The following is a 19,703-nucleotide window of genomic DNA, read 5'->3' on the forward strand; positions in this document are numbered from 1 at the left end:
CACTCACGTTACGTCTTCATTCCCAATACTGCGCCATGAAGAAGCCCCATTCATCATGGAAACAGCAGACGCTCTGACAGTGTCTGGCCGGTTTGGCCCCATTCTTCACACAATCAAGATTAAAAGCTTCCTGCTGCTGTTCAGACTCAACATGGGCCTGCAGGCAGCTGCTGGGTCATCTGTTTCACTTCTGACAGACCTGACATGACAGCTCACATACAAAAACACTCAAACCAAGAACTCTGAAGTGACAGAAACTTCCAGATAGCAGAGAAGTTTTCCAAAGTCTTCGACAAATCGAATTTCAGGAAAAACATGGATAACATGGTTGAAATCTGACGTTAAGTGTTGAAGTGATTACAGGTCATGAATTACCAAATGACAAAATGAAGAGAGACAACTGTTAATGGTATTACAAGTGTATTGAAAATATTGTGGATTTTATTTCAGAATAGTATACAGTTGACAATTGACGTAATCATTCAGAGACAACTTTTATGATCATCATTGCCGCCGGGGAAAATGCCGATATTGGTGCTATGGTAAGCAGGAGTTGTTTGTTGTTTGGCTTGTGAAGTGCTATAGGACGCTCATGACACCTTTGTCTTGTAGTTTTCACGCTAAAAATAGATTGAAAACTAGTTGGCACATCCATCAAGGCCAATTAACAATCTTGAATTTGAATGTTTCACCAGATTGAGTTTTTATATGACACTTGTTTTCCTCTATTTGCATTTACCTTACTATAATGTTGTCATGCTACAATTTGAAATATTTAGATGTGTTTGTCAGAAAAGTTCCACCGAGTGCTTCGGCCTGTAAACATGGACGTTGGTCAGATTCTTGTAGTGGTACTTGAACCTTTTATTGTCTTAAGTGACAGGACGTGAAGAAGATCAGGAATGGATGCAAGTCCTAAGGCAATCGGTTGTTTCCTGACTCTTGGGAAAAATAAACATTTGAATTTGTTCAACTTTACGTTACTGTCGGCCAAATATTTGAGTGCAAAAAAAAAAAAACCCATTGGCTTCTGGTTTTCGCCAATAAGAAAACAAAATAAATAAATGCATACATAAGAAAACACAGGCATTCAGCACACCAGAATTGAACGTTAACATTGATGCACCTGAATTTTTGCAGTGACAATCAGCGTTTTAGAACATTTAAGGGAAACCGGACTCGGTCTTAAAAATCACCATAGCAACAGTTTTGATGCTCCAAAAGCGATGCAGCTCCACATGTTACAAAAATAGACACAGCTCTGCCATTAGAGTCAACTCACTATGACACCTACAACCGAATATCATCATGCATGGGGCGGCGAGTTGTTTCTCTAACGCCTACGACTGTCACATGACCGGCTGCTACATCAACCAATGAGATCTCTGCTGCTGCAGAATTCTCAGGGCACAAAAAAAAGAAAGAAGAAGAAACGAAACAGAAATGACGGATCAAAATCTCAAAGAGGAAGCAAAGCCACTGATGCCACTATGTTCAAAAACTTCCACAATGATGTTAACTGAAGAAGCAATATCGACCGAGTGTGCTCTATTGAGATGGTTTATAAATATGTCGACCATTGGCACGCTTTAAGCACTCTTATAAAGTCATAAAAAACACAAGAAAAATCAATGAAACGTCACATGGAATCAAGATAAAGTCACACGTTTCACTTCTGGTAAATATTCAATGGCAGTTTTTCTATCTAATGATAAATATGTCCCTTCATTTGCTTTAAGAAAACTCCTATTTGGTTTTGTCCCCCCCCCCCCCAAAAAAAAAAAAAAAAAAAAACATGTAACGTGCTGCACCGTTAAGTTTTGGCATACCGCTTTGTCAGTGTATTCAGGGTTTAAGAAGATGGTCTGGGTTCCCCCTCTCTTCAAAATGTTCCTTATTCAATTAAAGCCAGAAACTTTTTCCCTCACTGTAAATGATTCAAACTTTTCTCCTTTTGTTTTTTTTTCTTTTTTTTATAGCTCTTTGAGTGCTCGAAACTTGAATTGAAATCCCAACTGTAAAAACTTACTGTAAACTGCAATAAAGGCAACAATCTCCAATCAGTTAAATCTCTGTGCTCCACGTTTCTACTTTGATTAATAATTGCGTAACACTTACATAAGAATGACCGGCTACATGACTTTACACTGAGACTGCGTAGAATGGAGTTGAGTTACTCTAGTTCAAAGCTAAAAACACACTTTGCAACACTTTGGCCCGTCTGAGCATTAGAAACAAAGGCCGAGAGCTTTGCAAACTGTGTCGGGTTGTTATTCATCTTGAACTATGTGTTTAGTTACGGCTACGAAAAACCACAAAAACAAGCAAAATGTGGTCAAGGCCCTCATGAAGATGACTTGTATCCTTAGAGGATGAAGAATGTAGAGCTGTCAAAAAGGGACTGTGAAGCTTCTTCTTTATACGCTTTCTCTTTTCGCCTCGAAGCTCAACACAGTTCAACAATCCTAGCCACTCCGGTGGCTTCCGTCCCCCGTGCGCTGTATTCGGGCCATGACCGTCTCGTGGGACACCCTCTTGCGGTCCTTGGCCAGGCCCAAGAAGCACATGAAGTCGATGAAACAAGTGGTAAGGTTCAACTTGCAGCCAAACTCGCTGGTCGCATAGTCAAAGGGGAAAGAGTGGTGGTAGTTGTGAAATCCTTCACCTGTCAGGTAGAAGAGACCGTCGTCAACATAGTGAACACAGAGTCAAACACTGTATCGCACACTTTGCAAAGCTGGTTGATGTTTGTTTGCAGGATACCTTACAAACTACTTGACGCAAAGCAGTGACCATTGACGTAAAGCCCGACAACAGTCTCAGAAAGTTCAATTCTAATTGCCTATTCTGACTCCTTACTAAGCTATTATAAATGCCAAATAGGCAAGTTTGCAAAGTCAGAATAACAGAATTCCACATTTAGGTTCCTCGTTGCAACAAGTTATCACTCTGCACGATGAATGATGGTGCTGCTGGACCGAAGGACATCCGATTTTCAACACGCGCGTCAAGGTTTGCCTCAGACACACGGACAACACCGGCAACTATCACAAGCCCTTTTCCTGTTGTTTACTAGAAAGTGAACTTAAAACCTCTGGAGGTGGAGACATACAGGGGGGCCGGCTTCAGACACAAACTCTCAAGTCGACTCTGAGTTGATTTACTCTCTGGAGGGGAATCGATGATTTGAGTTTGTTCCGTTGACTCGGTGTTCAGCATGGCAACAGGTGATAAAAAAAAAAAAAATTTAAAAATGAAGAGAGCCTCGTAGCCTTTCTCAGGTCTGAGTCTGAGTTCAGGTCTCTTTCTGAAACGGAAAAGACCAAGGCTTCCCCTCATTTCAGGGTTAACTGACTAAACCTGCTTGCAGAAAATCATTTAACACAACAAACAGCAGTCTCTGCTGTGTGACCTGTATGAGCGGTATGGCAGTTTAGGTTTTGTGGCCACTATGTAATCGGATCCTGTGACACTCCCTGGACACTTTCTCCTGAATAGAACATAGACTGAAGAACAACATGGGATAACATGAGCTATTACTTCTAATTACATGAATTTATTGGCAGCATTCGTGTGCCTAAAAAAACCACGCAGCTTTTCATTTTCTGTATAGCACTAACTTTTCTCAGAGTGCAAAAATGCCCGTCACATAACTCAAAGATCAAGCTCCTGTTATATTGCTCTCGTTATGTCGACGTGCTCGTGAGTTTTGTCGTACCTATGGCGCTGAACGCGACAAACTTGTTCTCCGCCGGGTTGATGTTCTTGTCATAGGGCCTGTTCCCCCACATGTGAGCCGCGCTGTTCACCAGCCAGGTGGCGTTCAGCACCAAGGTGTACCTGAGCAGAGCTGGGATGAAGTAGGCCACCCATAAAGACTCCCCCCACAGGTACCAAGGCACAAACATGGGCACGAAGAAGCACATGAGCAGCACGGACGACTTGTAATACCTGGAGTTGGGAGAGAAGGGAGAACGAATGGAGCCGTTTACTCAAATGTTCCGATTGTCAGACCGGGGATTGAATCTCTTTCCTTACACATGACACAGTTTACACACACACACAGGCCAACATGGATGTATGACATGTGAGTAACCGCCAGCCTGTTGAACCAGAATCACTAATGCAACCCGCCTTATACTGACACAACTCTGCAGCACTGGTGAGCAAACAGTAGAAGATGGATTAGTTTCTTTTTTTGGCTCACATTTAATAAGCTGTCTGAGAACACAATGACTTCTTGTTTAGGGTTACCTGCCGAAGTCAAAGTGCACTTTTTTTTTTTTTTTTTTTTTAAGATTTGAGGCTCTTCAAGGCTACAAGTTAGCTCTAATAATTTAAAAAAAAAAAATCAATGACGCCACTTACTTCCGTTGAAACATTACGACTTTGTCGGCCCGCAGGTCGGTGAGCTCCAGCTTTCGTCCTTTCTCGATGACGTCGGGATGTTTGCGCACGAGCAGCCAGCCAATGTGAGCGAAGAAGAAGCCCCGCACGGCGTTGTGAGGGTCGGCGTCGGTCTCTGAATACTTGTGGTGAACCCTGTGGTCTCGAGCCCACTCGAAGATGTCATTCTGTGGGTCCGAGCAGAAGGCAGCGATTACATGCACGGTAGACACGCCGTGGTACTTAAGAGAGCAGTGAAAACAGCTATTATCCCAGTCAAACGTGTGTTTGCGTGTGTGTGTGTGTGTGTGCACCTGAAATGCCATCGAGTTAGCAACACCAAGAAAGATCTTTAGAGGTAATGTGGCCTTGTAGGATCGGTGACTCCACAAGCGGTGAGCTCCTGCAGTCACTCCTAAAGCACTAAATATAAAACAGAGCACAGCTGTGGAGAAAAACACAACAACAAATGAGTTTGACCGCAGCTCTTCACGGACTAATCCTGCACTCTGTAACATCTTTGCGTCGGATACATTAAGGCTGCATTTATATCGTAACTTCATTCAATAGCTGTCTCCTTTCCATTGAAGGCACAGATATTTATGAATGTGCTCCAAAAATCATCCTTACAATCAAATGAATGGATCCCACGAGCTTCCCCGGGGTGTTTTCTAGCTAAACGGACTCAAAGTCTGCGTTCAACAGAACCCGATTGCGTTTGTTCTCAAACAAGGCAGGGCTTGTTATATGGAACTGTCATACACTCAGGGTAATATAATTATTACATCACATCGGATGAAGACTGGATGGATGGATAAAACCATTTGATGATTGCATGTTTGAAACTGGGCACACTTAAATCAGCAGTAATGGCGCAGCCATGCAGATTTTCCATTCATTGAGGAATGCAAAATAAATAAAACAAGTCATACATTTGTGTAAATCAGCTGTATTAATTCGATTGCATTCCTGCCATTATGTTGCTCTTACTTAATCAAAAAAAAAAGGGTGCTGGTGGGTGCTCTCTGTTTTTTAAGAGTACATGTTTAACAGGTAAGCATGCACTGTAAAATAAACCGCTTCAATCTACATGCTGAGACATGAAAACCCCTGATGATGATGATATAATCCCAGCACATGCGGTGTACTGGGGAAGGATCATGCACAGACCCATTGCATGCAAGTGGGTGGCATAGCTGGTGACATAACAGCTATGATATATGTTTTTTTTAAGTCACACTATATGCAATACAACAAACGTTAACATCACTTTGCATAAGGTCGGGACATTCTAACAGGTAGGATTCATACTTACACCAAAGCAAGGTCAGAGAGGCTGCAGAAGGGATAAGGAACACGGCGTACACTGCACCTATATGCAGCAGAGTCATGGTTATGACATTCTTCCAGACGATGATCGTTGCAGGTTTGGGGCCTTCTTTCTCTTTGTATGTGTGATCAAACACGTCTTCTGTGCTCCCCTCTGGAGGAACATTCCCGTTGCTGGGCTTGTGCTGCTGCTGCTTCTTCTCCAACGCCTCCGCCTCCGTCATGGTGCTGACAGCGGCTCGGTGGTGATGCTCTAAGAGGCAAACATGAGAGACCTCCATCACGTTGGTGTCTGGTGCCGAGGTAAAATAAGAACCTTTCGGCTCCGCGGCGAATATGTAAAATGACTTGTAAGCGTTCAGGCTAGGCTAACTGGCGAGGAAGAGGATGGTCATATAACGATGATGCTGACTTCCAGCTGACACACACGACATTCACTAGGTTGCATAACACTCATTTTACACATTTAATACAGATACAGTTGACATTAATAACTCACCAAAGGCCTGCAGAAAAAAAGGAAACGATATATTTTGGGGTTGTTTTAAACAGGGGGGTGGAGCTGCTCGGCCAAAAAGTGCAGTAACCCAGAAAAGGAAGAGTGATAGTCAGATCTGCAGCGAACGAATCAATAAGAGCCGCAGCTCGAAATGAAGCTGACCAATCAGCGCCTAGATACCGCCTCAAGCTCGGAGTGTGATTGGCTGCCGGTTTATCTGCTGTTCACCTTTTATTCATTCTCCTGCCAGATGTACAGTGTGTGAACCTCCCCTGGAGAGGAGCTCTGTGTTTCTGTCTAGACTTGTGTTGAATTAACAGCAGCTCTCGTGTTTCTGTTCACGCGTGGGTTGAAACTAATTCAGCTCGAATTGATTAGGCCAATGCAAATTCAACAATACAACTGTAACGTGACAAGTTACTTTACACCATAATCCAGCTGCAGAAGGGGAGGACACCCACCTCCACACACACACACACACACACACACACACACAATGTAGAGAGAAATTATTTATTTATTTTCCAGAGGTGGATGGATAGCCATCTTTGACTTCATAATTATTCCCCAAAACATTGAACACATTGAATACATTGACAGTATTATTATTTTTTTAAAGCCAACTTTTCCTTGAAATTATTTACATTATGGCAACAGTACTGGGCAATTTCGCCATAACGTTATTTATTATTCATACTACAATCAGAATATAGTAGTAGATGTAGCTGTGGAATTAAATAAAGTAAGACACCATGTTTATTTTCCTAACAAAATATGTCGATGAGTTTCCACAACAGATAAGCTTCGTCCATATTTATTTACGGTCTAAGATTGCAACACAACATAAATAGTTGATTTTAACATAACTCCTGTTCCTGACAAAGTTGGCCTAATCATATTTTAGGATTTTGGGCTGACATCAGGGATGGTCGATCAGATTTCAAAGGGAACCCAAGTCTCTCCTGGCCACAGGAAACTTTTTTTTTTTGAACCAGCTGAGTGGTCAAATGCTTTTTTTTTTTTTTTTTGCCCTTTTCAAAAATAATTACACACATTTTGCACTAAAACGTACACATGAAGTCACTGAAGTGAAGACATAGTCAGAGATGTATTTCAGGGCCCATAGTCATGGAGGTTGACTAACAGGCGATTTGTCTCCATCTAGTGAATGAAATGAAGCAGCACACTACTCCAATACTGTACTCATGTATATACTCCCTGTACTAAGAATCTGGCATACAGACACCAGCAGTAAAACACTAACACATCGTCAAATATGTGTTAAGTGAGACTTGTTAATTTTTTTTTGCAGCAACCGCATGACGTCATCAGCCAGTGACTTTATTTACTTGTGGTCCAGTTCGCCCGCTGTCCCGCTGCAATGGAAGTAAACAGGGATGAAGCGGAGCGCTGCATTGACATCGCAACCGCAGCGTTTACCAGCGGCCATCCGGACAAAGCGCAGAGGTTCCTGGAGAAGGCACAGAGACTCTTTCCGACAGAGAAAGCGAAGGGTAAGTAAAGATGGGCCGAGCCGAAGAATCGGGCGCTTCGCCACGGGGAGGCACGCAGCATCATCACCGGCCGTCAGCATCACCTGCATCCCGACTGAGCTCTGCAGCGCATCCAGCACAAGGCCTGAGATAGCATATGAGCTAGCCTTATGCCAGTTTGTCATATTTTTTTTTTTACATTGCAAGACAAACTGAAGCATCCCAGCTGTAGTTAAGGTTCACAGAATAATATTTAAACCTGCTCCATATGAAACAGATGTTATCAGATGATTTTCCGTCTGATAGGTAAACATAGAAAGTCATTCAATAATAGGGCAGGAGTGGATGGACATAGACCCCTACATGAGCAGAATCTTAAAAAAGTGCTGTTCACTTTGTAAATGGTTCAATATTACAACATTCATTAGTGAAGGCACAACACACCTGCATGAGGCCCGGATGGCAGTGCCTTTATCTGCATACATTATGGAGGTTCATCACGTCAGGCTCACAACTTTCCTCTGTCATATGGTGTAAGGGTCCTTGTTAGGGATGTCCCCATATCAGCCAGAAAACGAATATTGGATTTTATCGGGCTGCATCTAAAATCTCAGATATAAGTGCTCCAATAAGCAGAGACCATTTAACAGACCCTATGTACATTTATTTTATTCACTTGTAGAATACTGTAGATATTATGTTGAAGGTTAAAATATCTCCAATTGGTTAATAATAAGCAGGTTTTTCTTATACCTACTTGATCAAGCCTTTTCTCACATTCCACACTACAAAATTAATAATAAAATGATGTATGATTCGTGCTGATATCGTATCAGATCAATATCAGTATCGGCCAATACTCAAGGCTGCAATATTGGGATCGTATCAGAAGTAAAAAGTTGTATTGGGACATCCCTAGTTCTTGTGTATGTATAATATTTCACAGTAACATTGTGACGCTCATTGCACATGGAGCCAACTGAGGGATCTGCCAAGCTAATTCCTACAACACTGTCTTGTTATCCTTTTCCAGCACTTCTGGAGCTAATAGCAAAGAATGGATTCAAACCTAGACAAGGTGGTCACCCAGACTTCAACGGGCCGCGGCAACGGCAGAACACCAGCGAGAATACCAGACCAGAAGAAAAGCCCTCGGACACATCGAAACCCTACACGGCAGATCAGCTAGATGCTGTTAGGAGGTACGGTTAAAAAAAATGACGTAAACCTGTTTTTCTTTAAGGAATTTTGTACATGTATGACATATTTTTGAACTGTTTTATCACAACTTGTACCGGGAATTATTTGCAATCTACACAGAATAAAACAATGCAAAGACTTCTATGAAATTCTCGGGGTCCAGGCAGACGCCTCTGAGGATGAACTCAAAAGATCTTACAGAAAACTTGCTTTGAAGTTCCATCCAGATAAGAATCATGCTCCAGGTGCTACCGAGGCATTTAAAGGTGACCAGCATGAACATTATGTCAACAATCTGCCATATTGAAGGCTTTGGCCAAAGTTTTTCTTTAAATCCTTCCTTATGATACTCAAACACATTTATTTCCCATTTCTGACAGCTATTGGGAATGCATATGCTGTTCTGAGTAATGCTAACAAAAGAACACAGTACGATCAGTGCAGCGAAGAGAGGAAGAATCCTTCAGGACATGGCCATGACAATGAAAACTTTGAGTCAGATATTTCACCTGAAGACCTCTTCAATATGTTCTTTGGAGGAGGATACCCGACAAGTAAGAGTCAAGTGTTTTGGGGTTTTTTTTTGCTTCGTGTCAAGCTTGTGAGATGTGTTGTCTTCATTGTAGCGTTCTGTATGCTCTGTCTCTTAAGTGCTTCATTTGCTATCTCAATCTAGGTAATGCTAATATGTATCCAAATGGCCGCATGCGTTACCCAAGGCGAGAGAGGAGAGAGCGGCAGCGAGATGTAAGTTTATTGTTCAAGCTCCTGCAGACTGCAGATGTGCAAATATTGCAACGTGACTTTTGCACAGCAGGGGGCGATGTTGAGTCATCTTTAAATATATCTTTTGGGGTACCTTCAGCAGTAATCACGTGTTTTCACTTTGCAGGGAGGCCTCGCTCTCTTCGTGCAGGTCATGCCCATCCTCATCCTGGTCATTGTGTCGGCTCTCAGTCAGATCATGGTCAACAGCCCCCCCTATAGCCTCAGCTTCAGACCGTAAGTTTGGTTCCTGTCCTGGCTGCCTTCCTTCCTGATTTCAGATTACAAAACAAAACTGCCCTGCTACATTTAAGTAGACTTAGATGATTATCTTCACAGGAAATCTGCAGAATTTACGTCTGTTTTTGTAGGTTAACCAGCTCCACAAGTATTCAGCTTTTACAGTCTTAGCAGTTTTTTTAATTTAATTTATTTTTTTTAATTGCATACTTTATTAATCCCCAAGAGGAAAATTCTGATTTATTTTTGAGACATGCTTCACACACACACAAGCCTTAAACACACACTTGCACACGCATGACCTGTGGACATGCATTAAAGCAGAGTGCGGTGGCAGCCCACCGGAAGCGCCCCCCTGAGGTGGTGTTGGTGGTGGTGGTGGTGGTGATGGGGTTGCCTTGCTCAAGGGCATCTCGGCACTGCTCTCCAGCTACTGGGCCAACTTCTATGTGTTGGTCTGTATCAGGACTTGAATCGGCTTGAACCTCCAGTTCCCAACCCAAGTCCTCACAGACTTAGCTAGTGCCACCCAAATAATGTGCCCTATAGCATATTCCTATTATTCTGGAGAGAACATATATTACAGCCTTAGTTTGTGTTAACACACCATCATCAATTGTTGCAATGATGGCTAGCTCCACGTCCGCTCATTTTGCCTGCCTATGTGTGTTTCAGATGTCCTTTGTAGCCCATCTTTGAGCCACCATCAGCAATGTGTCGTGCTAACGGAGACAGAGCCGTTATCCTTGCACTGCATTTTGGTCATCTGATATCTGTCTTACACTTTGTCTTATCTTCACACAGGTCAGCAGGTTACACGCAGAAGAGGCTAACTGAGAACCTGAAGGTGCCGTATTATGTCGGGGAGCAGGTCTCCAAAGAGTTGACTGGAGGGAATCTGAAGACTTTGGAGCGGACGGTGGAGGATGATTATATTTCTAATCTGCGCAACAATTGTTGGAAGGAGAAACAACAAAGTAAGCGTGCCAGGCAAATAAATGTGCTTGTTTATGGAGTTTACTGCAAGCACTGAAAGTTGTCTCTACCATTATGTGTTGGATGAATGGATGAATGACTAACACATGTTTCATGACTTGTTTTTTTTTTTCTTCTGCAGAAGAAGGCATGCTTTATAGAGCTCGCTATTTTGGAGACACTGATCTGTATCAAAGAGCTCAGAGGGCTCGCACCCCGAGCTGTGCCAAACTGTCCGAGATCACAGCTTCATTACATGGATGAGACTTCCTCACAACGAAAAGCATGTTCTCAAGAGACTTCTTTTCACATTTCTCAACACATTTTGTTGTGATTACCATCGTGTTTCGTCTAGATTTCTCATGGTTTCTTCTTTTATTTTCCAGGTTTTCCAGTATCCACACAAAAGATAATCGGCTGTAAATAGATGAGCTTTAATATCTGGAAAATTAAGATGAACCAACAAGCAACATGAACAAGCCAGCACCAATCTGCATCAAATTGACCACAAGGACTGGTTGAATCAATTCCTGTGGTAACGAAGTCTGTGAAATGGAAATACAACATTTAAAAGTGCTTAAAAAGAGAACAAAAAGCCACACAAAAAAAATAGCTTGAAAGGGTATGGAAAACATCCAGGCCCCATTTCTAACTGAGAGCCATGATGAAGCAGGCCGAGGCCTCTTCACAATTCTTGTGCAAATGCAGTAAGAAACCAGAACGTAGATATAGTCGTACGGATGTTCTATATGTAGCAGCTGATTAGATACCACAGTGAATGCTTCCTCTTTCTTTTTATGCAGTCAGATCAGCAGGGGTGACAAGTTTTGGGTGAGATTTTCTGTTTTTGCTTAAAATGCACATTTTGAAACTATGCAGGAATAATGTGAACCCTCTGATGAATATACACTCGACTCTAGGTTTGTCAGACACTTGAACACCTTGTCTTCTGCTGCTGTGTGTGCGTGAGAGACAGTATGTAGAAAATGTCCCTTTACACTTTGCCTCTTGTAACTGTATTAAGGGTAAGACTGCATAGTGTATATTATGACATTTTGCAATAGAAGCTTGAAGGAGAAAACACATAGAAAACCACAAAGTGGGGTGTTTCGGTTTTGCAGCTAAACGTCTCTGATGAATGCCTGATGGAATAAGTTGTTTTTTGTCACACTGTTTATGTTTATAGAATGCTATTCATTTCAAATAGTATTAATTTAACAAATGTATTACAGGTCTAAGATGAAAAAAAAACAACAACCTCGCTCTCTTTTTCCACCCTGTTTTTACTCCCAGATGAAAATAAAATATGGATGCTTAAACATGTTGGACGTGACTCATTGCTCCGAGCAGATGCAGGCACAGAATGCAGAGACAAAGGCTTAGTCAGCACATTCAGCACATTCAGCACGCACAGAGTCTCCCAGCTGGCTCATACCGAGGACTGGAAACTGGAAACTGGAAACATGGCCCTCTGCACGTTCACGTTTTAGGGGACGTGCAACATGTGCCTCTTGAGAACTGTAGTGTCACAATCTTTCACCGCAAACATTCTGGGCTGGGTTTTTTTTTTTGCAGATTTGTGGCTCTGCTTTCTATTTTTGTCTGTAGCATTTTTTTCTGCAGTTTTTAAACTTGTTGTGCATGAAATAGCTGAAAACAGCTGGTTCCTCTTTGTCAGATGATCTAAAGAGAAACAAACGATTGACACTTCCACAAAACTGTTCCAACACACAGTTAAAAGTTCACTAAGCCTACGGCTGCAGCTTGACACGTGGTTTAATATTTAACCGAAAAGAACACTTCTCCTTTTCAAAGATGTATTTATTTGCCTAAATTATTACCCAAACCTGGATATAAAACTAAGAATGAACAGAACAGACCTGCAAGGGTTCATAAAATAAGTCAACCGAAAACTGAAATGTAGAAAAAAATAATTTATTTGCATCATATGGAAGTACAAAACAGTGCAATGGTACGAGTATTTGAATGTCAAATAAATAATGTTGAATGCAAACAGGTCCACACAGATACAAGGGTAAGCCTGAAATGGCTGCAGCTTGCACATAAACTGCACAAGGCAAGCAGTGGTAGGCCTTTGCTCTGACATTAAAGCAGTCACTAAGGTCCTTACTAATGGTACGCTTGGTGTACATATCATTAATTGGTGAACGTTACAATTAATGAACACTTAAAAGAAACACAATGGTCTTTCATGAATAGAATCATATCGCTAGCTGCCGTTTATATTGTTTCAATAGAAACTGAGGTACGCACTTTAATGCTTGCAAAATGCCTTGTGAGCAGATATATCAGGATGTTAAGACTTTTGAAATCTCTGTCATCAGTGCGCAGTGGATGTTAAAGCAACACCTGCTCCAGGTACCATGAACTTTCATCTCCCTTACAATAGGAACAATAGGATGTACCATGACAGAGTCCATTCTTATACTTTAGAAGGCATCATACACATGACATTACAGTAGTAAGGCTCTTCTGTGAGCTCATTTTAAAGGTGTAGATAATGAACCTTAAAAGTCCTCTACACTACTTAACATTCTTCAATGAGCAGTTCTTCAGAACAATACAGTTTCTTCTTAATCACACGGAAACCAGTGCTAAGTTTGATTGCTTGTCTCACTACTGGACTGGTAGGAGACTTTGCAGAGAAAAGTCCTTGGATTTTTGGCCACAGTCCCCCAGACTCCAGCCTCAGCACCAGAGTCAGCTGAAAGGTAGGGACAAGGTAAGGGTCTACAGATAGCTGCCCCATGCTCTCGCACGAGGCCCCCTGCTCAACACACAGGTCGATGAGAGCCCCTCTTAAACCACAGGGCTCACTAGCTGCCAGGTGAAGGAGCTCCTGTCCGATGTGCTCCAGAAGTGTCTCGGGAATGAGCAGTTTTGTGCATCGTAAGGCGCAGTCGGAGTCTTTGGCTTCTCTCAAGCTTCGTGCAATAAGGTCCACTACTTCCTTCAGGATGGTTTCCTCCATCGGATCATAAAACAGGTCATCATTACAGGGGGAGAGGTCACTTGAGACATCTGAGCCTGTTGAAAAGACACAATGGGTAAGATATAGAGCAATGCAAAATGTGGAAAATATGAATCACCTCTAAACAAGATATTTATATATGCTAGTATCACTGCTTACCTGAGTCTGAGAGATCACTCCTGCTGCCATTGTTGGAACCAGACTCTATACTGCTGCTATTGCTCGATGTGCTGAAATCAGCCAGTCTTTGCACCAGTTTGCCCCAGGACAGCCTCCGTGGACTGCTGTCCACCGGGGAAGGTGGTGAGCTGCCGATATCAGTGGGTGCAGACAGAGCAGGCATGGTTGTCTTCTTTGCAGTATTCAATAGGAACAGCTTCTTCTGTGGTCTGCTATTTATGAGAAGAGGAAAAACAACAGGTAAGATTTCAAGCACGAAATATAAATAGGTAGGTGGTAGTAAAATAATAAACCCAATTATTAAGTTATTTGCATTTTAAGTGTGGCTTAATCCGTGAAGTATGAAGAGGATAAGTCATGAGCAAGAACATCTTTGTTTCGATGCAGCTTGCAGCTCTGAATCTGTTCAAATTAGTAACAAAACTAGGCAGAAATATAATAGCAAAACAGTCCTTACCACGTATTTGTAAACGGCGTCGTTTGAGTCCGCTGTCGAGTGATTCATATAGTTTTTTGCCTGCTCATTGTCTTGAAAAACAACTGTCTAGAAACTTCTGTCCCTTACGCTCCCTCTGTCTCTCACCAGCTGCTCGGCTCTGCGGTTTCTCCGACAACAATGTTTATATATGGGGCTTTGAAGCCACGCCCAGCCCTCTCCTGCTGGCCAATCAAAAAGAGGGGCACGCCATCTGTGCTGTATCTTGCCTGGTAACATGCCAGCGGAGAAGACAAACACAGGGGGAGAACAAGGGGGGTTGATGTGATGAATAGCAGACTCCTGTGTTGTGGAAATGTACGGGGTCTTACCTGGGCATGCAAGGACCCTGCTGTATTTCTTTGTTTTATATTTTTCATGGCCATACATACATGTCTTAACTGTATAAGCATGCATAGTGTATTGCCAGCATACAAAGGTGCAGCGGTTACAGTCCATGCAGGCTCTTAGCTCTGCTGGTACAGTGTTGCAGTGCACAATTACGTCACCTGTTTTGCCCAAGCATTACATCAGAATTTTTGATCAGGCACACAGAGATGTAAACAGCAGCTCATGCTCAACATCACCATCAGAAGTCAGACAGAACTCTGGATGCAGGACACAATTACATAAATGTTTCATGATGCAAAGTTTCCACCTCAAATGTCAATAAAATGCACAACAATGTAGATGCACAAGCAAAGAAGCAGACGATATATATATATATATATATATATATATATATATATATATATATATATATATATATAAATTAAGCATGTTTTATCGATTAAAAATTGATGTTATTCATAATTGTGTTATAGTACTTCCAAAACTACTTAAGGCATACAAACCAAATATGAAAGATATATTCTCTGTTATACAGTGAGTTGTGAAAGTCCAGAAAGAGAATCTTAAATGTATTGAAATACAAATGTAAAACTTGCAGTGCAAACAAAAACTGCAGCCTCTGTTGGTCATACTGCGCATGACAAACTCAATGCTTGCATAGAAAAAGTTTTTGGAAAGCAGCCAGATATACACTGTGTTACAGCACGTGAGAGGGACGGCCTGTACTTTAAATCAGGAAATGAAAGACATAAACACGTGTCCCAGGCACAGTATGTTCTGGGGAGGATGTTATGAATGAAGAGTCCACAGCAAAGTTTTGGGTTGGGGGGGCTCTTTTTTCATATGCAAAGATTGTGAGTCAATGCTTAATCCTCAATACATTGAAAAAAAACCCATCCTGTTGCAAAAGTTCAAGAACATCGAGCAACTTGTACATCGGATTCCTAGAATGCGTGCAGTAAAAACTTTCGACCTCTTAAAAAAAAAAAAAAAGAGGAACATTTAAGCTCCAACTAGGGGCGTGTCTTACAGCGTCCAGGGCTGTCCTAAGACATTTTTTACTCAGAAAAGTACATTCTGTACAGTTCCACCCCTCATTTGTTTGAAAACAAAAAGCCGCTGAGCAAAAACATCAGAGATCTGCACACGTCCTTAACGTCATCATACGAGAGAAATGTCCTGGACACGCGGTCACATTATCAAGTTTCAGAATGTGACGGAAGGAACAGATTATATACTGCACAACCAAAACAACCTAAGATCTAGTTACCCATCATGACGCAAACAGAATCATGTCAGTGAAAGTCAGGACATTGCAAAACAAACAAACACAACGGAGACAAGGAATGTCCAAGAATGACTTTATTTATTTACAAGCTCCCTTTGTTGTGCTGGAGCGAACAGAGATGAGGACGAAGAGAGGAGAGAGCGAGCAGGCAGGGGGGCTTTTCAGATTTATGATTTTCAAAGCAGCCATGAGGAAACACAATACCTCACTTCAAGGGATTTATTACATAACATAAAGGTTTTCTCCCCTAACACTGTTGAGTGTGTTAGCGCAGATTTGACTGGAAAAAAAAAACAACTTGCAGAAAAACTTTGATTTTTTTTTTACAATCATCACTGATGTTGTTTTATTCGTGGTGAACAAGTCGTGCTTAAAAAGAAAACCATGCTCATATTATCGTGAAAGTCATCTCATGTTCGGTAATTCCAAACATGTAACAAATCTGAAACAGAATAAAACCAAAAAGGAATACATCTATAAACTTAAATAATCCACCGCCCTCTTTATGAACTGAAGGCACCTGACATCTGTATTCAAGACGGTGTGAACCCTAATAGCTGTTCAATAGGTTTATACCGCCACTCGTCTGCTTCCAGCTCGTCCACCAAGCTCGCCAGTTTCTCCATTCGAGACACTTGCTGATCTGAGAAAAGGTAGAAATGTGATAATCTACGAGGTTAAACAATGTTCAATCGATCACACAAAGAAAGCAGCATGTGCATATTCCTTGTAAGGTAAAAGTTACTGACTTACCATGTTTAACTTGTTTAAGTGTGGAGGCAACTTGGTAGCTGAATACAGACTCGCATAAAAATCGGTCCGAGCCGTCTAGAAGGAAACAGGAAAAAAAAAACGTGAAGAGGTAGATCAGAAAGATATACCTGGGCCTTTTCTCTTCAATAGGCTAACAGGCTATTTTATATCAGAGCATTCAAACTAATCCTGAAAGAGGACTTCGAGTTGAATGTTGTGCAATTGTCGGTGTTACATAAAAAAAACAGCCTTCAGAGCTGCCAGACCTTCAGTAACACTACATTCCTATTCATCACTGTGTTTGCTGCTTTTAAACTTGCAGCACTCTGAGCTCTTTATCAAACCGAGCCACACCGATTTGAGCATTTTTCAACGGACGAGATGAAGAGCGAGGTTGAAATGCAAGATGGCCTTGGTCCTGCACATAAATCCCATGAAGATTGAGGTATAGAAGTTCTATAGAATAACGCAAACAAGTATCTGCCTGCTTTATTGGAGATAAATTCACTAAAAGCAGAAGATCAAAAGCTCCATTAGATGTTCCAAACCATGCACCACTATGTACCAAAACGACTACTTTAACTTTTACTTGTACTAGGTACTAAACTTTGTTGGGTAAGTGAGCGTGTTTGGATTGGCTTAGTCTTGCCAAGACTAGGTGTGAGTACGGCCAGCATGAGGTGTATTATTATGGCCTGTTTAGTCACTTTGGACTTTGTAATTTTTTTAAACACTTCCTTTTAGGCTTTCATCAAGACCTCTGCAGTCTGTCATATTCTGACTGCATAGTAATGAGTGTTGCTTGTTTATGCTGAGTCAGACTGTATGTCAAAACCCTTCACATTCATCCTGTCATCAGCATATTTCACATCTAAAATATGGAAACATATAAAAAGGAACATGCAATGACTCTTCTATGTATAAAATTCATTCGTCTTTGAAGTGACGCTGAATTTAATTTGAAGGTTTTTTTTAGTAAAGCTCTCGCTAACCACCGTTCACAGCTTGTACACAAATGTGGGAATCACTGCTCCAGAAGATCATTTCAGGCAAAGCTTTATGAAACCTAGGTGAGACACAGAGGTCAAGCCAGCTCTCAAACTATTTTAAGGTGCGAGTTGAGCTGAGGCTATACGGGAAGAGTGCCCAACAACAACAGTTTCAATTGATACCCCACCACTGGCTTGTCTAGCGTTTTAGTGGATGCCTCCCTCAAAAGGAGGAAATAAAAATGAAGTTTGAAAATAAAAGCTATTTGAAAAATGGAACATAAGGTATATTCAAAGCTTTTTTTCCAATTTGAGATTAAAAACAAAAGACCTGTTACCACCATCTGATTTTTGTTTAGATTGGTATTTCACCACCTCACAATGTGATTAAGTCAAGTTTCCGGACAACCTGATATAGAATCTCAAAATGAGTGTTATCTTAAATATCTTAATTGTTATTGTTATCTACCGAACATCAAGACAATCTAATGTAGAACTAAAAAAAAAAAAAAACTACCTGAAATATGGAAAATGTAATTTATTTCAGGCTTACTTTCAAAATACAACATCAGATTGGAATGTTGTTTCAATGTTAATAAAGTGACATTGATGCAACATCAGACATCAGTCACCTGGCAAATCCAGAAGAACAGTTTATTTGAAGTGATGAAAAAGCTACCAATGGGACAATCAAAAATCCCTTTCCTAAGTGTGAGGGCTGACTTGACTATTGTTTCTGAAGAGGAGGCTGCCTTAACCGCAGTGAAGAATCTGTTCATTTCTTTAAAACACCTGGAAAACTCTTCAGCTCCTCTATGCATCACTATATTATTGAGTATCTGCCTACTTACACATAGCTCTATGGATGTATATTTATTTCTTAGTCACTGCACTATAGTTCTAGTTATATCTGTTCACTTCTGCATCATATGTCTGTTTTCATCTTCAGTCTGATCACTGTTTCCACTTAAACCTTCTTTTGTATCTAACTTTGTATTTTTGTATTTTAACATTGTACTTTACATCTTGACACTTTATTCTTTTGTTGACACTTATCTTGGGTTAACCTTTTAGTATAGCTGCACTATCGGGTCATTTACTGCTCTGTGTGTCTTTCAATTGCATCTCCGGGGACAAATAAAGTTTTAATTGAATCGAACTTGTATTTGAGAATTGATTAAATCCTTCAATGAACCAACTTAATGAGACTATCAGAGCCAGTGTTTGTCTGGTTTTGTTTTCCCAGTGCAAATGAACTGAACACACTTTGATGACACACGTGCATTTGGGTTAAATGTCTCACCTTCCATCATTTCTCCTGCACCTTTAGGATATGTGTACAACACTTTCCTGGGAGGAATGAGTTCTGAGGCGCTGAAGCCGGATCCAGTGACCGAGGAGCCGCTAACACCTCCCGCAGAGGAGGACGAAGAAGACGCAGCCATCGCCGGAGGAAACTTTAAAAACACACACACACACAAATAATAAGAATAATCTGCTACTGTAATATGAGAGGATACAGAATAGAGGACTGCTCACCGAAGCAAACGGCAGATTTTTGTTATCCTAGCTTCAAGCTACAATATGCTAAGTGGTTAGCAAGAAAGCTAACTATCCCTCTGGTACTAACATGAACATTTAAATATACAAGACACACCATCGAAATAATTAAGCTTTTATAAAATACAACAATTACCGTCAGAAACTCCTTTTTTGTCCTAGCTGCTGGTACTGCCGTTTGTTATGGTTTAGATGTTTTCGACAGAAGTTTTACGACAGATGCGGACT

At 41.3% G+C, this 19,703-nt stretch overlaps 4 protein-coding genes across 5 annotated transcripts; 1 reads left to right on the top strand and 3 right to left on the bottom strand.

Moving 5' to 3' along the window:
- Positions 1-403: 403 nt before the first annotated feature.
- scd (stearoyl-CoA desaturase (delta-9-desaturase)) lies at positions 404-6,354 on the bottom strand. The gene is made up of 6 exons (XM_079334545.1): positions 6,215-6,354; positions 5,702-5,968; positions 4,701-4,831; positions 4,369-4,574; positions 3,719-3,951; positions 404-2,665 (listed from the first exon to the last, which is right to left on the bottom strand). The coding sequence occupies exons 2-6, from the start codon at positions 5,937-5,939 to the stop codon at positions 2,466-2,468; spliced, it is 1,008 nt and encodes a 335-aa protein (XP_079190671.1). The 5' UTR covers positions 5,940-5,968; positions 6,215-6,354; the 3' UTR covers positions 404-2,465.
- Positions 6,355-7,379: 1,025 nt separating this feature from the next.
- On the top strand, positions 7,380-12,210 carry dnajb12b (DnaJ heat shock protein family (Hsp40) member B12b). Of its 2 annotated transcripts, none has more exons than XM_079333851.1 (9): positions 7,380-7,728; positions 8,741-8,909; positions 9,028-9,173; positions 9,288-9,461; positions 9,584-9,654; positions 9,800-9,909; positions 10,717-10,889; positions 11,030-11,174; positions 11,274-12,210. In XM_079333851.1, the coding sequence occupies exons 1-8, from the start codon at positions 7,596-7,598 to the stop codon at positions 11,149-11,151; spliced, it is 1,098 nt and encodes a 365-aa protein (XP_079189977.1). In that variant the 5' UTR covers positions 7,380-7,595; the 3' UTR covers positions 11,152-11,174; positions 11,274-12,210. The 2 variants fall into 2 exon arrangements, with proteins under 2 accessions (XP_079189977.1, XP_079189976.1); XM_079333850.1 differs by having other exon boundaries at positions 11,030-11,170.
- Positions 12,211-12,806: 596 nt separating this feature from the next.
- Positions 12,807-14,655, bottom strand: ddit4 (DNA-damage-inducible transcript 4). The gene is made up of 3 exons (XM_079333855.1): positions 14,517-14,655; positions 14,039-14,271; positions 12,807-13,935 (listed from the first exon to the last, which is right to left on the bottom strand). Exons 2-3 carry the CDS (start codon positions 14,220-14,222, stop codon positions 13,436-13,438), a joined length of 684 nt encoding a protein of 227 aa, XP_079189981.1. The 5' UTR covers positions 14,223-14,271; positions 14,517-14,655; the 3' UTR covers positions 12,807-13,435.
- A 1,577-nt stretch (positions 14,656-16,232) lies between these two features.
- anapc16 (anaphase promoting complex subunit 16) lies at positions 16,233-19,693 on the bottom strand. Its single transcript, XM_079372497.1, has 4 exons — positions 19,612-19,693; positions 19,219-19,372; positions 16,927-17,001; positions 16,233-16,816 (listed from the first exon to the last, which is right to left on the bottom strand). The coding sequence occupies exons 2-4, from the start codon at positions 19,358-19,360 to the stop codon at positions 16,707-16,709; spliced, it is 327 nt and encodes a 108-aa protein (XP_079228623.1). The 5' UTR covers positions 19,361-19,372; positions 19,612-19,693; the 3' UTR covers positions 16,233-16,706.
- Between the last annotated feature and the right edge of the window lie 10 nt (positions 19,694-19,703).

Source organism: Symphodus melops, assembly GCF_947650265.1.
Source record: "Symphodus melops genome assembly, chromosome: 21".
NCBI classification, from domain to species: domain Eukaryota; kingdom Metazoa; phylum Chordata; class Actinopteri; order Labriformes; family Labridae; genus Symphodus; species Symphodus melops.